Raw genomic sequence first — 16,530 nt, forward strand, 5'->3', positions numbered from 1 at the left:
TTCTATTTATGTATCCTTCCATCTATCTGTATATTTATCTATCTGCACAGCTATCTAGCCCTCTACCAGCCAGGAGACACAGGCAACACACCCTCTCCGTCTCGCGTTCTTAGCACTGGTATTCTGTTGTGAGTCACGATTGACTACACTCAACTCGTCCCACCACCGACACGCACACAACTATAACACTACCGACACTCTTGGCAAAAACTCATACATTTCGCTTAATTTCAAGCTCATTGGTTCCTTAGTAAGAAGTCGTTGAAGTTTATCGGTTACCTGCAAAGACTCAGTATGTGATGTGAAAAAATAAATGGTGACGCTAATTTTAGTATTTCAAAACGATGTGTTATTTCATTAAGGTTAATTTCAAAGGCCACATATGTGACTGGTGTTTTTATAAATCATGATGCAGAATCTTGGTTAAATCGTCAATTGGGAATCATGAAAACAAACTCGTGAAAACCCAAATAGCTCCCATTTGATCCTGTTGGAGATAAGACGCTTAATACGTTCTTAAACTGTATAAATCTATAGAAAAAAAGAAGAGAAAGTGGAAAGAACATGTATCACTCCAAGGTGTCTCCAAGCGCACGGGGTCGAATCCTGTCCACAGTCTGAGTGTAGGTTGGACTTCCTCACTCGGGGCAACGGTTTCTTAGCGGGTGGGCTTTGAGATAGAAGGTACCTTAAAAAGTATACCCTTTAGCTCAGAAATTCCCGTGAAAAGCCCACATTGAATAAAAAAAGATAATACTGACTGGTGAGAAAAAGAGAAGGAAATAAAATATCCACAGAAAGCTATAGATGTCATGACTTATTTGAACTGTAAAATAATAAAACAAGACCATCATTCCTGCAGCAGTTATATTTAGTGCTCAAACGTTTCGCTGTTACACAATTATCGTCAGTAAGACCTACTGTAAGTTTTAATGAATTATTTTTTTGCAAAGCTTGAGTACATGTTCTTGCAGCGTAAAAAGACAAAAATAAACGGTTTTTCTCTCTTCTCTCTCTCTTGTGTTTCCTTGCAATCAGTTTTTACAGTGGTAGGAACGTTAAGAAAGGATAATAAGTATAGTAAAGTTTATATATATATATATATATATATATATATATATATATATATATATATATATATATATATATATATATATATATATATATATATATATATATATATATATATATATATATATATATATATATATATATATATATATATATATATATATATATATATATATATATATATATATATATATATATATATATATATATATATATATATATATATATATATATATATATATATATATATATAACCCAAATGAACAAAAGTCACGTAAAAGTTTCTCCTCTATTTATGTAAACAATTTTCATAGTGCTAACCAAGCAACTCTCTCTCTCTCTCCTTGCTTCTATATTTCCAACTTACTATGACTTCAGTGCTTTTCAGAAGGATGTATCAAGACATTTATCCTATAACTCTGGATGAGTCATTTACCTGTAAACTTACACCTCAGTTTTTTTTTATGTAGCTCCTTCGCCAGTCCTCAAGAAAAAAAAGAAAAGGAAAAAGAGACCAGTAAAGTGTGAAGCGTGAGAGTTAACCAAGTGTTCCCCATGTTTCAGTGACAACGCTTGTATATGAACTAGTTAACTAAATGTTCCTCGTGTTTCAGTGGCGACGCGGGGACCTCTGGGCGGCGTGAACAGCTGCGGCCACCAACTGTGCGAGTGTGACAGGGAGTTCGTGGAGTGCCTGAAGCAACACCCGTGCCCCAAGACCAAGGCTATTTGCATGACGTCACCGTGGAGGTACTGGCAGAACCTCTTCATGGGCTTGTCCACCGGGTCAGGGATGCACCACGTCAGTCAGCACGCTTCACCATACCCCTCACCGTCACCCCCATCACCATCAACCAAGGACACATACTCACCACCATCACCAACACCATCACTAAAGGACACGTACTCATCACCATTACCATCGCCATCACAATCACCAGAAGACACATATCCACAATCATCACCATCACCAAAGGATACATATCACACGTCAACCTTACCACCACCATCAACACCAGCATCACCACCACCACTGCCATCACAATACCAGGAAAAGTCACCACCTACACCCACACAGCAATCCTCATACGATAAATTCCCATCATCTCCATCACCATCACCACCATCACGCTCACCATCACCTCATGGCTTATCATTGCACGGTAGCAAGGTCCATCACTCCCAGCACATCAGTTTGGACAACACCCAGCACCACCACCACCACCACCACCCCAATGAAGCGTTCTGAGCCTGTCCTATACAACACACGTCTAAACAGCCTCGCAATGGCCAACAGGTCTACTGCTGTTTGTACTTCCCCTTGTGACGTCCATTGAATACCCGGGTTCTCCCTCAGGCGTGGGCGAGGCCTTCCTCCTCCGGGCAGCGAGTATCTGTGAGGACGCGGATTGTCTGTCTAACCTGGACTGCAGTGAGAAGAATGACTGACCCCCCATCCACCTTCCCCCTCCCAGCACCAGAACGCTTCAGAATGTGTAGATACTAGATAGTGTAGTAGACAGTAGATCGCACCCTCGTTAGCCTACCTAGACTCTCTCTTCGTAGTAACATGCCTCCCCCTCTACTATAGCCTCTGTACATAGCAGTGAAGGCTAGTGGGGTGGTGCTTAAAATAACGCCTTCAGGTACCGCCATCCCTACCACCAGCAACTTGCTGCAGTAGCTGATCAGACGCAGGTCTCCAACTCCTCCTCCTCGCTGGTCGTGCTTTGAAGCAGCAGCGGTGTGTGGGGTCAGGTACAGTAGGTGTAAGCTGTCAGTGTGTCAATGTGTCAGTGTTGGCTGCACAGTATTGCTAGTGAGTAGTTGTACGTACCACTTTATGTAAAAAAATACACACAAAAATATTGCTCATTTATATGTACTAGTACTGAGAGTAATTGTAGCATAAGTAGAGAGGAAAGGATTACAGTTAAGTTTATCTGATGGAACACTTAAAGGAATGAAAGATGTTCAATGTGCCTGTGAGGTTCAGAATTTGATCAAGTCAAATAATACTGCTTTACACGAAAACAATTTATTTACACACCAGATAGGAGTACAGGTATGTAGTATTACTGTGTTACATGGAATATATATATATATATATATATATATATATATATATATATATATATATATATATATATATATATATATATATATATATATATATATATATATATATATATATATATATATATATATATATATATATATATATATATATATATATATATATATATATATATATATATATATATATATATATATATATATATATATATATATATATATATATATATATATATATATATATATATATATATATATATATATATATATATATATATATATATATATATATATATATATATATATATATATATATATATATATATATATATATATATATATATATATATATATATATATATATATATATATATATATATATATATATACATACATATATATAATGAACTTATGATCATCTGGATGACCACGAGTATTGTGGTCATTGCTCACATTGCTTGAAGGAAAAATAAAATGTAATGAACCTGTACAGTGACGGCAGTGCTCCTTGTGTTGACAGGAGGAAGTGTGTGTCATATCATGTTATTAATGTGTCATATTAGTGTTGTGTTTCCTCTGCTGGTGGAGACAAGTCGTGCACCTGGTGGCGGCGCCCTGCTGATTAGCCTAAGTGAATACAGCGGCGGGAGTGTGACTCCTGCCGTGCTGTGCCCTTGCTAACCCTCATTGCCCTTGTCCCCAGGAATATTATCTTCCTGGGTAAGATGGGCCGCCACGCCTCTCTGGCCCTTCAGACCCTCCTGTAGGGCATCGCTCCTCGCCCCGTCCTGCCCCGCCCCGCCCTGCCCTTCGTTGCCATGCCCTGTGCTGGACGAATGCTTGAAGCTTGTATGGATGAAGGAAACAACTGTGCTTAATATCTGCCACACACAGCCATGACTTATCTTCATCCGCTACACCATTGTCACCACCGACCCTCGTCATGCAGCAGGCGAGGGCTGGCTGGATCGGGCGTAGGTCAAGTCATCACCACAGGAGGCTCGATGCCCTCACCACACCCGCCGTCACCCGCCAGTACAGTACAAAGTGTGGCCGCTCAGTGATGCTGACTCAAGGGAGAACTTGTGACCTGGGCTACATATCATGTTGTGCAAGTCACCGGAGTAATGGTTTAGATGTTAAGCAGTATTCTGAAACGTCTCGTTGCCTATGTAGAGTTCATGTTGGGTACTTTTAACAGTTACCAGTGGAAGGTCTAGGTGTTTTAAGGGTGTTTACGTGATTTTTGCGATTGTTCATTAAATTATTGGAATGTTCAGGTTCTCGTGATTTTAGTGATTGTACAGCAAATCCTTGAGATTTTCAAGGGTATTTCATGGTTTTAGGGATTGTTCAGCAAATTATTCCGGTTTTCAAGGATGTTTTCATGATTATAGCGACTATTCAGTAAAGTGATAAAATTTTCAGAGATTTTTGTGATTCTAGTATATGTTCAGCAAAAACTTTATACCTTTAGTAAAAAAAACAAAAACATTAGTGATAACCTGAGTAATCAAGTCTCTCTGACCTTTGAAAGTAGTGTGATGAATGTTCGAGACGTTTCAAAATACGATCCATTAAGTGAAACCAAACGGATGCTCGACGATAGTTTTTTCTGCGTTAAGGTGTCCAGGTATTTCTAACGGTGTCAGAATGTTCTCATGATAACTTCCCTCTTGCGAATGTATTGATTGTGTATTACGACTTCTTGGCTTCAGACTCTCAGTTTCGATGTTTTAGGACAGGGATGGGTCTAAACATCTAAACTTTACGTCATCTTACCTCTTTCAACCTCTAGTACAACATTAGAGGGATTTTCTCGAGTGTTAGTGTAATTTTAATTATATTTTAACAAGGGTTCTGCATCTCCATTAGGAAAAACACCAATAGAAATCCAATTCATCATTTGTGTTCTCGGGAGAACTCCTGACCAGAGGACAAAGTATTTAAGAATACAGGGCTTGGTGGGAGAGAGGAAGCCGTGAGCTCATCCACTCACTCATCCATTTAGTGAACTCAATCAAGTGCCAAGGATGCATTTAACGTGAGGAGAGGAGAGAGGAGAGTGTGCAGCAGTTTGAGAGAAGGACAGGGTCAGCGTGGCTGTGACCTTTAAGGTCAAACAGCGCGTGTATTTAGTTAAGAGTAATGTTAAGGGTGAAGGAGCAAGGTTGAGTGCCACAGTGCCACAGCTGCGAGTAGTGATGCTGGAGCGGTACCATGCCTCTACTCCGCCCGGCCCGCGTCCTCCACCCGACTCTAGAGCGCCACGTTCTGAAACACTTTCCGCCACACCTCCTTTAGGTACATACAAAAGGTTCTAGTTAAAATTACGGGTTTTTAAGGATCTTTTTGTGATTCTAATAATAAATTAGCAAGATTTCTACATTATTAATAGGAGAAATACTCTTGAAAACTTGGAGAATAATTTTCGAGATGAGTCGAGGTGAGAAAGCAAAGCTTTTCTAAATGCAGGTCTTCCACTGGAGCTGTGTTGGTGGAGGTCGGGCGCTAGGCTGACAAGTAGAGGAGTGATGTGTTCCTCCGCGGTGCTTATCTTGTGCTGGCGAACCTCTGAGCAAGGTGAGTGTGCCTGGTCGGACTCTCCAAGGGATCACGGGCATTATAAATTATTAACCCGAAAGGCTGCGTCGCCATGCTAGGTCTGGGATGTGGGTTGAGAGGGAGTCTACAGAGTGAACCAGTGCCGGAGCTTCGGAGCCTTGAGTCGAAGGTTTCTGGTAAGCTTTGGCCTGGACGTGCACCTCTCCGTTATCTGTATATACCTAATGTTGTATCTTTGTACTATATGTAATGAAACATGAATTGTACAACTTGTATCCAATACCTTGTAATTATCATGTACATTACCGAGTCGTCTTGTATAAATTTTGACCTTACTCATAATACTTGCGTCTGTCTCTTTCTGACTTAAGGAAATAAATACTTCCTTTTGTATTGGGAATTTTTTTTTTTTCATCACTTGCCTTAAGAAAAGTACACAGTAACCTTGAGCCACGTGACGAGCCTGGCAGACTGCCTACAGAGCTGAACATTTACAAGCACAGGTGGCTCTTGGTCTGCACTTACAGATTTGTGGAAAATACATGCAATTTAATAACAAGTCAGACCTGTAACTCCATTTCTCATTAGTTTTCATGTTGCCTATGCATGATTTTTGTTCACATGATCCTTAGAGATCCTAATACATCGTGTAAACATGTAAATCAGTAAGTAGATTTGTGAGGGTGTCGGGGGAAGTCTTTGTCCAGCCTATCGTAGTGCACTGCATACTCCGCTACTCTGGCAGCCTTGAGAACACGTGGTGACCAGTTTGGTGTTATCAGTCTAATGGAAAGTAAGAATATGAAGCTGAAAATTTCGAAAACGTAAAGTAAACACTGCCAGAATGACGCACACTTTATCACTCAGTCAACCTTGAAGTCGTGTGAAGATAAAGATTTTGAAAACGAGAGATATAAATTATATGAAGGATAAAAAAGGAGACAAACCCCTAATCACTCATAGATTAAGACAAAAGAAAGTGGAATTGCGTTGAATGTGAAATAAAAAAGAATGTTGAAGTAGGGGATAATGCAGGTAGTGGGAAGTTATCACTAAATTCACTTAACCTAAACAACCGACACCCAATCAAGCAAGTAGTTATTCGAATCAAGCTAACTAACAACCAGTATAATTTACCATTTGTGCTAATTACTCACTAGTTGTGTACTCAGGCCACTAAGATCTAGATACGTCTGCAGGTGCTTTGTTGTGTTGCTTAATGAAATGAGGGAGAGACTAGAAAGAAATGATGAGAATAATTTTATGATGAATAGACAAATGAATAGGGGATATGAGGGACTAGGTTGGATTAGAAAAGACAAAATAAAAGAGACTAATAGATTACTTGAAAATGCCATACGGAAATAAAACTGGAGTACAAAGAAATCACGAGACTAATAGATAACAGTATGATAAACAGTACAAAAAGAAAGGATATAGAAGAGGCGAGAAAAATGGAGAATACTGAAAATAATGGAAATGTCATAAAAGAATAAAAAAAACATCAGTGAGGAAGCTCCTATTTATTTGTGATGGTGTGTAGTGCATTCCTAGAGATAAAGATTAGCTCTCCTATACGTAACGGCCGGGTAGATCGGTAAGAACTTGCAAACTCATTTCAGCGCCCCCAAGTCCAGGCCTTCTTTGTACGAGTAGCAACTGAAGGGACAGATTGACGCTTCAAGGCTCCAGAACGACTCACACTCTTCCTTAACTGAGCTTTATTGCGCATCCTAGCGGTGAGACGGTGCTGGGCCGGCTGTCTTCCCTCCGTCAGGCGTGGGGTGGCCACCTGCCTGAAGAGCAAAGGACCAGGAGGACCGAATCCTGGCCCATCATAGTACGGACCAATGTTTGTCACCCCGTAGCCAGTGACAGGTGCCGCGTTACTCTGTTGTGGTGCCCCAGGGATACTGTTCAAGCCACCACTGCCCTGGGAGAACATTCCGAAGGCGTTACCGTGGATTCTGACAGGCGGCTGGGCAGAAGAAAGGACAGTACGAGTTCCCGTGGCACTCTTTCCCCGCCAGAACCACTTCCCGCCCGTATTGTAGCTGCCGGGCGTGCGTGGCGCGGGCGTGGAGGGGGTGGTGGACGAGGAGACGCCGGTGGAGAGCATGGTGCTGGTTGTGGTTGGTGCGGTAGTGGTAGAGGTGGTAGAAGTTGTGGTGGTGGTTAAGGCTGGAAAGATGCGGATGATTATTAGGAATGTTAATGGATGGATGGGTTGGAATGAACTATGTAGCATTAATAGTCGATAATGAAACCTATAGTAGTAGTAGTAGTAGTAGTAGTAGTAGTAGTAGTAGTAGTAGTAGTAGTAGTAGTAGTAGTAGTAGTAGTAGTAGTAGTAGTAGTAGTAGTAGTAGTAGTATTCTATCGTCTTTCTTGTCAGAGGAGTATTAAGACTTTTCAGGGAACCACAAACACATAACGAACACATAAACCAGAACGCAAACAACAGGACTGCTTAGGTTTCCCAGTTCTTACCTGCATCTAGCGTGGACGAGGATTGTGTGGCGAGTGTGGTCACCTCAAATTGCCCCGCTACTTCTCCTCCTCCTCCCTCTGTGATGCCTACAGTGGGTGCTTCCTTGTCATCACTTTCTGATATTTCTTCTGCGTCCTCTCTAACGTTTCCTTCTTCAGCCTCGTTTGTGGTATTTCCTGCTCCTTCTGCTTCTTCTCCTCCACCCCCTCCTGCTGACGTTTCCTGTTCTCCATCATTTGTTTCTTCTCTTTCTTCTTCACCAGTTGCTCCTCCTACTTCTCCTTCTCCTTCTTCCTCACCATTTCCTCCTTCTTCTCCTTCTACCTCAGTATCTCCTACTTCTCCTTCTCCTCCTTCCTCACCATCTCCTACTTCTTCTTCTCCTTTCTCACCATCTTTTACTTCTTCATCTCCTCCTACACCTCCTTCATTTCTTTCTTCTTCTCCTTCTCCTTCTCCTTCTCCTTCTACGTCTTCTCCTTCAGTTTCACCATAGTAGTCGGTGTTTCCTGAGAGAGAGAGAGAGAGAGAGAGAGAGAGAGAGAGAGAGAGAGAGAGAGAGAGAGAGAGAGAGAGAGAGAGAGAGAGAGAGAGAGAGAGAGAGAGAGAGAGAGAGAGAGAGAGAGAGAGAGAGAGAGAGAGATTATTAGTTTTAATAATAGTTGAATATAAATTAATGAAATCTAGCACAATGTTATGAAATATTCGAGAATTTCTAAAAATACAGTATGGTGGTGTGTGTGTGTGTGTGTGTGTGTGTGTGTGTGTGTGTGTGTGTGTGTGTGTGTGTGTGTGTGTGCGCGCGCGTGTGTACTATTTTACCTTCATAGTAGTCATAGTAATCACCCTCAGTTTGCCTCTTCTTCCTTGCCAGTACTTCTCCTTCATCCTTTTCTCCTCCTTCATCCGTCTCAACCCTCCATGTCCTCATCCATCTTAATCCACCAGCATCTATAGAGAAGATATAAAAGAAAAAGAAAAATGGTAATGAGACAAAACAGAACACACACACACACACACACACACACACACACACACACACACACACACACACACACACACACACACACACACACACATACACACACACACAGAAAGAAAGGTTAAGTGAATCTTTTCCGAACAAAATATCCTCTCGACACAAAACAAAATAAATATATTCTAGTCAGGGGATTTTTTTGGGGATATAATGGAAGACACATGTGACAAAATTATAGAACAGACATCCGAAAATAATATTAGAAAAATCCTCTTTAAATTCATATATAAACAAAAATGCATCGAGACAGGCAAAACAATGAGCCTAAACTTCCTATTGCAAAATCTTTCCTGGGAGAACAAAACGCGAAATAGACAATCGAAAAATATAAACAATAACACGGACACTAAAATAAAGAAACGCTCTTGTAGTTTGAATTTCGCACAGGAAAGAGAAGCACAAAGGGACAAAAATAGAAACCGTAAATTAGTATTGTTTGCCTGTACCTCGGATTTCCTCCTTGTCCCTACCTGTGTGTGTGTGTGTGTGTGTGTGTGTGTGTGTGTGTGTGTGTGTGTGTGTGTGTGTGTTGCCTCTCTCTCCACGCCTCCTTTATTATTCTCATCATGGCATGGACGTCATCACCTTTCACAGCGGAGGAAGAAGGCGTGTCACTGCCTGTCAAAGATTCGTGTCCTTCACTCTCAGCTGTCCGTGGTGTCAGGACATCCCGTGACTGAGAGCCAATGAAAATCGAGGTTGTTTTTTTCTTTTTTTTTATTTATCTTTTTATATTTCAATTGTTGATTTGATTTTTTTTGCTGATGCTATATATAGTTTTTGTTTCATTCTACTTTATTTTATCTACAAGAAAGACAGATATGCAAAAATAGACTTCGGAAATTTCTGGCCTATACAACGTTTGGATGTGGCTATTGGTAAAAAAAAAGATAAAAAAGATGTCTCAGAGTGGTTAGCAATTTAGCAGCAGCTTGAATGAAAACAAAATAAAATCAAAGAGAATCGGCCACAGACAACACTACTATTGACGTGTCTTTAGGTAGATGTTAGTGGTATGCCATGTCATCGAGTATGGGTAACATAAGGAAGGACGAAGGCCAGAGATAATTTTTCATATCAGTTCATTAGTTACATCTGGTTAGCGAGAGAGCATTACCGAGTGACAGAAATACAATGTTCAAAGATTTTCAGAAGTTACCGGGTCTTTCTTCGTAACATAGCTAGCCGTAAAGAAAGGATGAAGATTACAAGAGATCATTTTCGAGAGGGTGAATCCTACCAAGAAAAACCCAATGACCGTGACACAAGAGGAAGCCAAGTCTGTGTTGCCACCCCGTGTGTTGATGAGCGTTGTCATGACCCGGGTTATTCAAATGATGTGGATAATGATTTGTGTCACCTACATTGCCAAGGTTATGCTGAAATCTGCTGCTCCTTCCTAACTTGTCAAGGTTGTTATGTTGAAATCTACTGCCTCCTTGCTTTCTCTTTTCTCCTCCCTACTCTTTTATTCCATTCCACAACCTTTTTTTTTCCTCCTTTACTTCTATTTCTCATCTCCTGTTTCTCTCTTTCCCTTCTACACTTATCTTCCCTTCCTTTTATCTAATTTTTTCTCTTCTTTTATTCCTCTATTATTCCTTTTCTTAAGTCCTTCCTTTTATCTTTTTTCTGCGTTCTCTTTCACTTCTGCTTCTCCTTTCCTCTTTCCACTCTCTCTTCTTTCCTTTCCTCTCCCTGTGGAGACGATGTGCTCGGTTAATATGTTTTTATGTCTTTTGATAGACCATATAAACATACAAACATACACCTATACTTGAACATATCCATACACACATAAACACGAGCATACATACACACACAAATGCATTCTTTTTACCTATACCAGTCCATGATAAGATAAGACATTCAACATACAGATGTACAGTACTTAAGCTCACCTCATGTGTGTGTGTGTGTGTGTGTGTGTGTGTGTGTGTGTGTGTGTGTGTGTGTGTGTGTGTGTGTGCTAGTGAGTCTTTGAGTCGTGCGAGTGTGTGGAGCAGCTACTAATCGTGATCGGAAATTAGACTTTCATTTATTATTTCATTGAGTAATTTTTATACACAAACTCTCCTTCTCCCCCCTCTCTCTCTCTCTCTCTCTCTCTTTCATCCTTACCTGAAGAAGAAGAGGAAAGACTGGATGGTTCTTGCTTCATCACCTCCATTGCCTTCACCTCCACCACCACCGCAATTACCACCATCACCACCACAACCCTCATTTCTAACAAACAAAACAAGACAGGTAAGACAGAAGGAAAAAAAAAAGTAAAAAATCTATCTAATCACCAACCACTACTTAAGAGCCAACAAGTTCCCAGCTGCTTGTTCCTCCTTTCCGTTCCTTAATATGTCCACTACGACGCACGAGAGGTTACGCACTCGCTGTAATGAAGTTATGACCAGTAGAGCAAGATGTTACCCGTGCTGACACCCACAACTCCCTGACCGGCACTGGGTTATGAGCGTGGTGACAGGAGCGTGGGCTGGGAAAGGGGAATGAGGGGAGGGATGTGTAGGTGCTAGAAAGGGAGAGGAAAGAGAGAGAGGGAGGGTGTGGCGTGTAGGAAGTGAGAGAGATAGAGGGGGAGAGAGGAAGGGAGAGCGGGAAGGATGTGGAGATAAGGGAGAGGGAGTGATGGAGAGGGAAAGGCGGAGTATGGGAGAAAGGGACACACACATATACATACACACACACACATACACACACACACACACACACACACACACACACACACACACACACACACACACACACACACACACACACACACACACACACACACATACACACACACACATACACACCTGTGGGTCATCCTGCTAATTAGCAAGGTGACCCTCGCTTCCCTAAACACGCGGCCATTGTTATGTAGTCTGAAAGTGAAAGTATAAAGAGAAACAACACATGCACGCACGTATTTACACACACACACACACACACACACACACACACACACACACACACACACTCGTTATCTCTCTCTCTCTCTCTCTCTCTCTCTCTCTCTCTTTCTCTCTTTAATTATTCTTTTCCATACCATATTCTTATGGATAATTACTCCTAAATTAACACACACACACACACACACACACACACACACACACACACACACACTCTCTCTCTCTCTCTCTCTCTCTCATTCGCTTTATTTTTCTTTCTCTGTTGTGTTCTTATTATACATTTGTTTCTAAGTTTACTTTTCTCTTTACTCTCATCCCTACTGGTTCGGTAGTATGAGTGGTAGTCAGGTAAACGAGTCATGGTTCAGTCAGTGCTTCACTCTCATACTTCATTCGAACCAGATCTTTCATAGAGACATGTACTTGTATATTAGCAACACACATTGATGATTGTATTTATGGGATAAATAATACGTAGTATAGTACATAGCTAACGTAGTTTAGTACAGTGGTTATTGGTGGTTATGTCATTACACGGTTGTTTCGATGCATTAGTTATTGTGAAGGAAGGTGCCTAGTATCGATAAAAGACAACGTTGCCAGTTCAGCTTCTCAGCATTTATTGTTATCTTTATTAATTTACTTGCGTGCATCATTCCTGGTTGGTTTTTAGATATGTTTAGTAGAATATTCTCATCTACTATTCTAGCCAGCGTGTTGCAAGAATAGATGTCACGAAAAGAAGAGTGAAACATTATGTGATTTGTTCGAATGTGTTTGTCGGCAGCTTAGGTTCACTCTTACCTCATGCACGATGATGCTTCACAATAATAGAACAAACACAGCTACAATGCAACCACCTCTCAAGTAAATACATATAACAAATAAATAAAGAGACATCAAATTTTACTTCTCATTCTATTACACGATTAGATTTATTAATATCGGACCGTTACACCTTTGGATGCGCAGAGGGAGAGAGGGAGATGTGGGAGGGTGGAGAAGGAAGGAGCCGGTTGTGTCACATCTGCGTCGCTTGAGGAAAAAGGAGCGAGTGAGAGGCGAGACAAGATTGATATTTTGTACTTTATATTTTTTTTTCTGTGTTTGTGTTCCTGTATCGCTGCGGGTGTCGTCAAACACAATACAACGCGTCGGTAAGGTAAGTGCTGTGATGGTGGTGGTGTTAGATGACGATTATGCTAACGAAGTGCTTCATTATTGGGTAGCTTACTTAATTTCCAGCACCATTTGTTAAGCGTTATTGTGTTTGAATATTATTAATGGAATTTTTCGCCGGAGATTATAGCGACAAGGTGAGTGTTGTGGAGCTGCTGGTGTTAGATAATTATAATGCTGGCGAAGTGCTTGTTAGGTAGTTGACTTCGTTAATGTTAAGCCTCGTTTGTTAGGCGATCTTCTGTTAATTAAATACAAATAAAGAAATGTTTGTGTTCTCATTTGATAATTAATATGTGACCAGTGTTGTAGCGGTGGTGGTGGTGGCAGGCCAGTGATTGTCAAACTTTTTCATAAACGACTCTTTGGAAAATGTCAATTATTTGCTACCTATAGTAAAAAGAAAGAATGTACAGTAATATGACACACTTTGTGCCCTTTCGACCAGTCTTAATAATGATTTTGCCCACAATTTGAGACGTTGTTGCGGCGCCTAAATTAAAATCCAATCCAGTCCAACCCACAATTTAAGAAACACTGTGCTAGATTATTCTGACGTGGTGCTCAGTGGATTGATTGGCTTGATAATATTAAGCCTCTTGTTGTGCGTCCATGTTTTAAGATACTAGTGAAAATAATGCATTTTTTATAAGTTCGTGATGTGTTGAGGGATTATTTGTATATTAAAATGCAGCATTCTCAGTATGATGTCTTTTGATAATTACAAGCTCCTGATAAATCATTTTTTTTATGTATAAGAGTTATCACTAACACTCCTCTCTTCATTCCTCTCTCTCTCTCTCTCTCTCTCTCTCTCTCTCTCTCTCTCTCTCTCTCTCTCTCTCTCTCTCTCTGGGTGTTCCAAATTTGAATATTTGCTCGTATATCATACACTTCCCCCTCTCTGTTACACACACACACACACACACACACACACACACACACACACACCAATGAACCACCTTCCTAGCTATCTCCCTGTCACACTTTTTGTCAGTAACTCCAGTCTTTCTGCAGGTAGGGTAACGTAAGCTGAACATCGAGGGACAGACAGCGCGGGAGCACCGTGATCCGGGCCGCCAAGTAAGCTTTAATTAACGTGTGCTTCCTTTCCAGGGCTACTAATGCTTGAGTCTTGCAGGGAACGCGTGTAGTGAGTGGTGCTTTACTGTCATCTCTCTTTGTGTCTTTGCCTGTTCCTCGTTACTGCAGCCAAAGATATGATGAAGGTGAAGGCAGCGATGAAACTAAGAGTATACATGAGAAACACAATATGTAGAATGCCATCTGTTTGCTGAAGAGAAGGGCAGGGAACTGAAGTGATCTGGATATGTCAAGAAGAAAGACGAGTGTGTAGTGGAAGAGGATAAAATAAGAAACGGTAAGTACTCGCTGTCCTCCACGCTATTTCAACTTTTTATATAAATTTTACTTGAGACAATTAAATTCTATTCTCGGTTTTTATTGCATGATGTTCTTTCCTTGTATTGTTCTTCTCCATTAATACTGTGGTGTACATCTGTCATAGCTGTGATCCTTATTTTTATTTCCTCTTTCTTTTGACAGCGTGGTGATGGTTTCTGGTTGCGGGAAGTGCGACTCTGCCAACCCCTTCTTGTGCATCTTCAGTGTGTCAGGTTAGTTTGGCATTGATTACTTTATTTTTTCCCTTCTGTCGTATTCGTCTTGTTTTACTCGTATCTTACCTTGTTATCTATTTTTATTCGTATTACTTTAATCAGGATGTATATTATCTACTTAGTTCATCTTATCCTGTTTTGTTAGTCGTCTTATTTCACACTTCTCTGTTCTCAACCCAAACACTGAGTGGAAGAAAAAGAGTAAAGCAAATATAGATACTGATTAAAACACGTTGCTATTTTTCTAATCATATATTTCTAAAGGTACAAATAGAGTGGAAAGCTTAACACTAACACTGTTGCTTCTTGGATAGACAGACTGAACCTTTTCCTTCTAGAATATCTTGGGTATAACATTTAGGAAGGGATGTCTTTTTGTCTTTAGTATTTCTTATTTTTCATATATACATGTGAAGTTAATTTCGGTTACTTGATTTTAGATTAGGTAAGTTTAGGTTAGAATACCACGACTTGTTTCATTATTGGCCGGGTGTTTGTAAAAGAAATGAAGAAGAGGAGGAGGAGGAGGAGGAGGAGGAGGAGAGCAAAATGAGAAAAAGGGGAAAGTCCCAACAGTTAGGAAAGGGAAATGTTAAGAAGAAGGAAAGAAGGAAAGATGGAGAAAGAAAGAAGAGTAGGAGGAAGCTGATGGTGAGGAGGAGGAAAAGGAGGAGAGGAAGAATTAGGAGGAAAAGAAGAATACGTAAGATAGAAAGCCATCAAATGAAACATACGCAAAACTAGATATTTCCATGGAAGTAATGGCAATATGTGGAAGTCATGTGTAAACATTACCCATTGCGTATACCTTTCACGCCTGTGCTGCGAATCAAGGCGGCCATGTCAAGGTGGAAAGAAGGAATACCCTCCGTGACTTACTAACGCTAACTTAAACTATGTAACTCTGACTGTTGTGAGTTCTTGAGTCTGGCACGAGTTATTATGTTGTATCTTAGACCTGATATGTTTGCTGGGTTCATTTTTATTTATTTATTTTTTTGGTTCAGTAAACTCGTCTAAGGTTAAGTGAAATGGAAGTAAGATAAAACTTTTTCACATATATTAGGTTAGGTGTGTGTGTGTGTGTGTGTGTGTGTGTGTGTGTGTGTGTGTGTGTGTGTGTGTGTGTGTGTGTGTGTGTGTGTGTGTGTGTGTGTGTGTGTAACAGAAGAGGCCGAGGTCGTTTGCCAGTGGAAGAACGCCTGTGTTCCTGTGGCCAGATACAAACTGAACGACATGTAGTGGAAGATTATGCCAGAATTTTAAATATACGTCAGCGATACCACTTGTCAACCTTAGAAAACTTATTCATAGAGAGGACTGACGTTGCCACAGTCTGTACCATCGTTCATGAAATTCTTACCAGTTTTATTCAAGGTTTTATGTTTAGTTTGAAAATGAAATTTATTTTTTATTAGCTTTATTACTGTTTCGGAAGTTTAATAGTTTTTAGTCTTAATTTGCATTTTTTTCTTTTTAATGTACTTTAACGATAGTTGTAATTGTTCTTAGTATTCTTAACATTAAATATTTGTTTTCATGGGGAATTTTATGTTTTTAGAC

General features: G+C 40.3%; 2 protein-coding genes and 1 long non-coding RNA gene across 6 annotated transcripts in view; 1 reads left to right on the forward strand and 2 right to left on the reverse strand.

Moving 5' to 3' along the window:
- LOC123513857 (basic phospholipase A2 pseudexin A chain-like) overlaps window positions 1-6,105 on the forward strand; it is a 100,350-nt gene extending 94,245 nt beyond the window's left edge. Inside the window, exons 4-5 of one of the 4 annotated variants that reach the window (XM_045271280.1) lie at window positions 1,686-1,821; window positions 2,429-2,916. In XM_045271280.1, the coding sequence (XP_045127215.1) occupies window positions 1,686-1,821; window positions 2,429-2,471 (179 nt within the window). In that variant the 3' untranslated portion in view covers window positions 2,472-2,916. Of the gene's footprint in view, window positions 1-1,685; window positions 2,917-3,850 lie in introns of those variants that run through there. The other 3 variants (XM_045271279.1, XM_045271281.1, XM_045271277.1) reach the window with 3 other exon arrangements.
- A 1,115-nt stretch (window positions 6,106-7,220) lies between these two features.
- LOC123513858 lies at window positions 7,221-8,560 on the reverse strand. Its single transcript, XM_045271283.1, has 2 exons — window positions 8,203-8,560; window positions 7,221-7,893 (listed from the first exon to the last, which is right to left on the reverse strand). Exon 2 carries the CDS (start codon window positions 7,829-7,831, stop codon window positions 7,331-7,333), a length of 501 nt encoding a protein of 166 aa, XP_045127218.1. The 5' UTR covers window positions 7,832-7,893; window positions 8,203-8,560; the 3' UTR covers window positions 7,221-7,330.
- A 99-nt stretch (window positions 8,561-8,659) lies between these two features.
- Window positions 8,660-11,763, reverse strand: LOC123513860. Its single transcript, XR_006677464.1, has 3 exons — window positions 11,364-11,763; window positions 9,026-9,154; window positions 8,660-8,712 (listed from the first exon to the last, which is right to left on the reverse strand). It is a non-coding gene; the product is annotated as an uncharacterized LOC123513860 (long non-coding RNA).
- Between the last annotated feature and the right edge of the window lie 4,767 nt (window positions 11,764-16,530).

The sequence above is a fragment of the Portunus trituberculatus genome, chromosome 37, assembly GCF_017591435.1.
Source record: "Portunus trituberculatus isolate SZX2019 chromosome 37, ASM1759143v1, whole genome shotgun sequence".
Taxonomy (NCBI): Eukaryota; Metazoa; Arthropoda; class Malacostraca; order Decapoda; family Portunidae; genus Portunus; species Portunus trituberculatus.

What these genes read in the sequence shown, in the direction of transcription:
- LOC123513858 (XM_045271283.1), bottom strand. Translation starts at nt 7,831, where the DNA reads ATGCTCTCCACCGGCGTCTCCTCGTCCACCACCCCCTCCACGCCCGCG.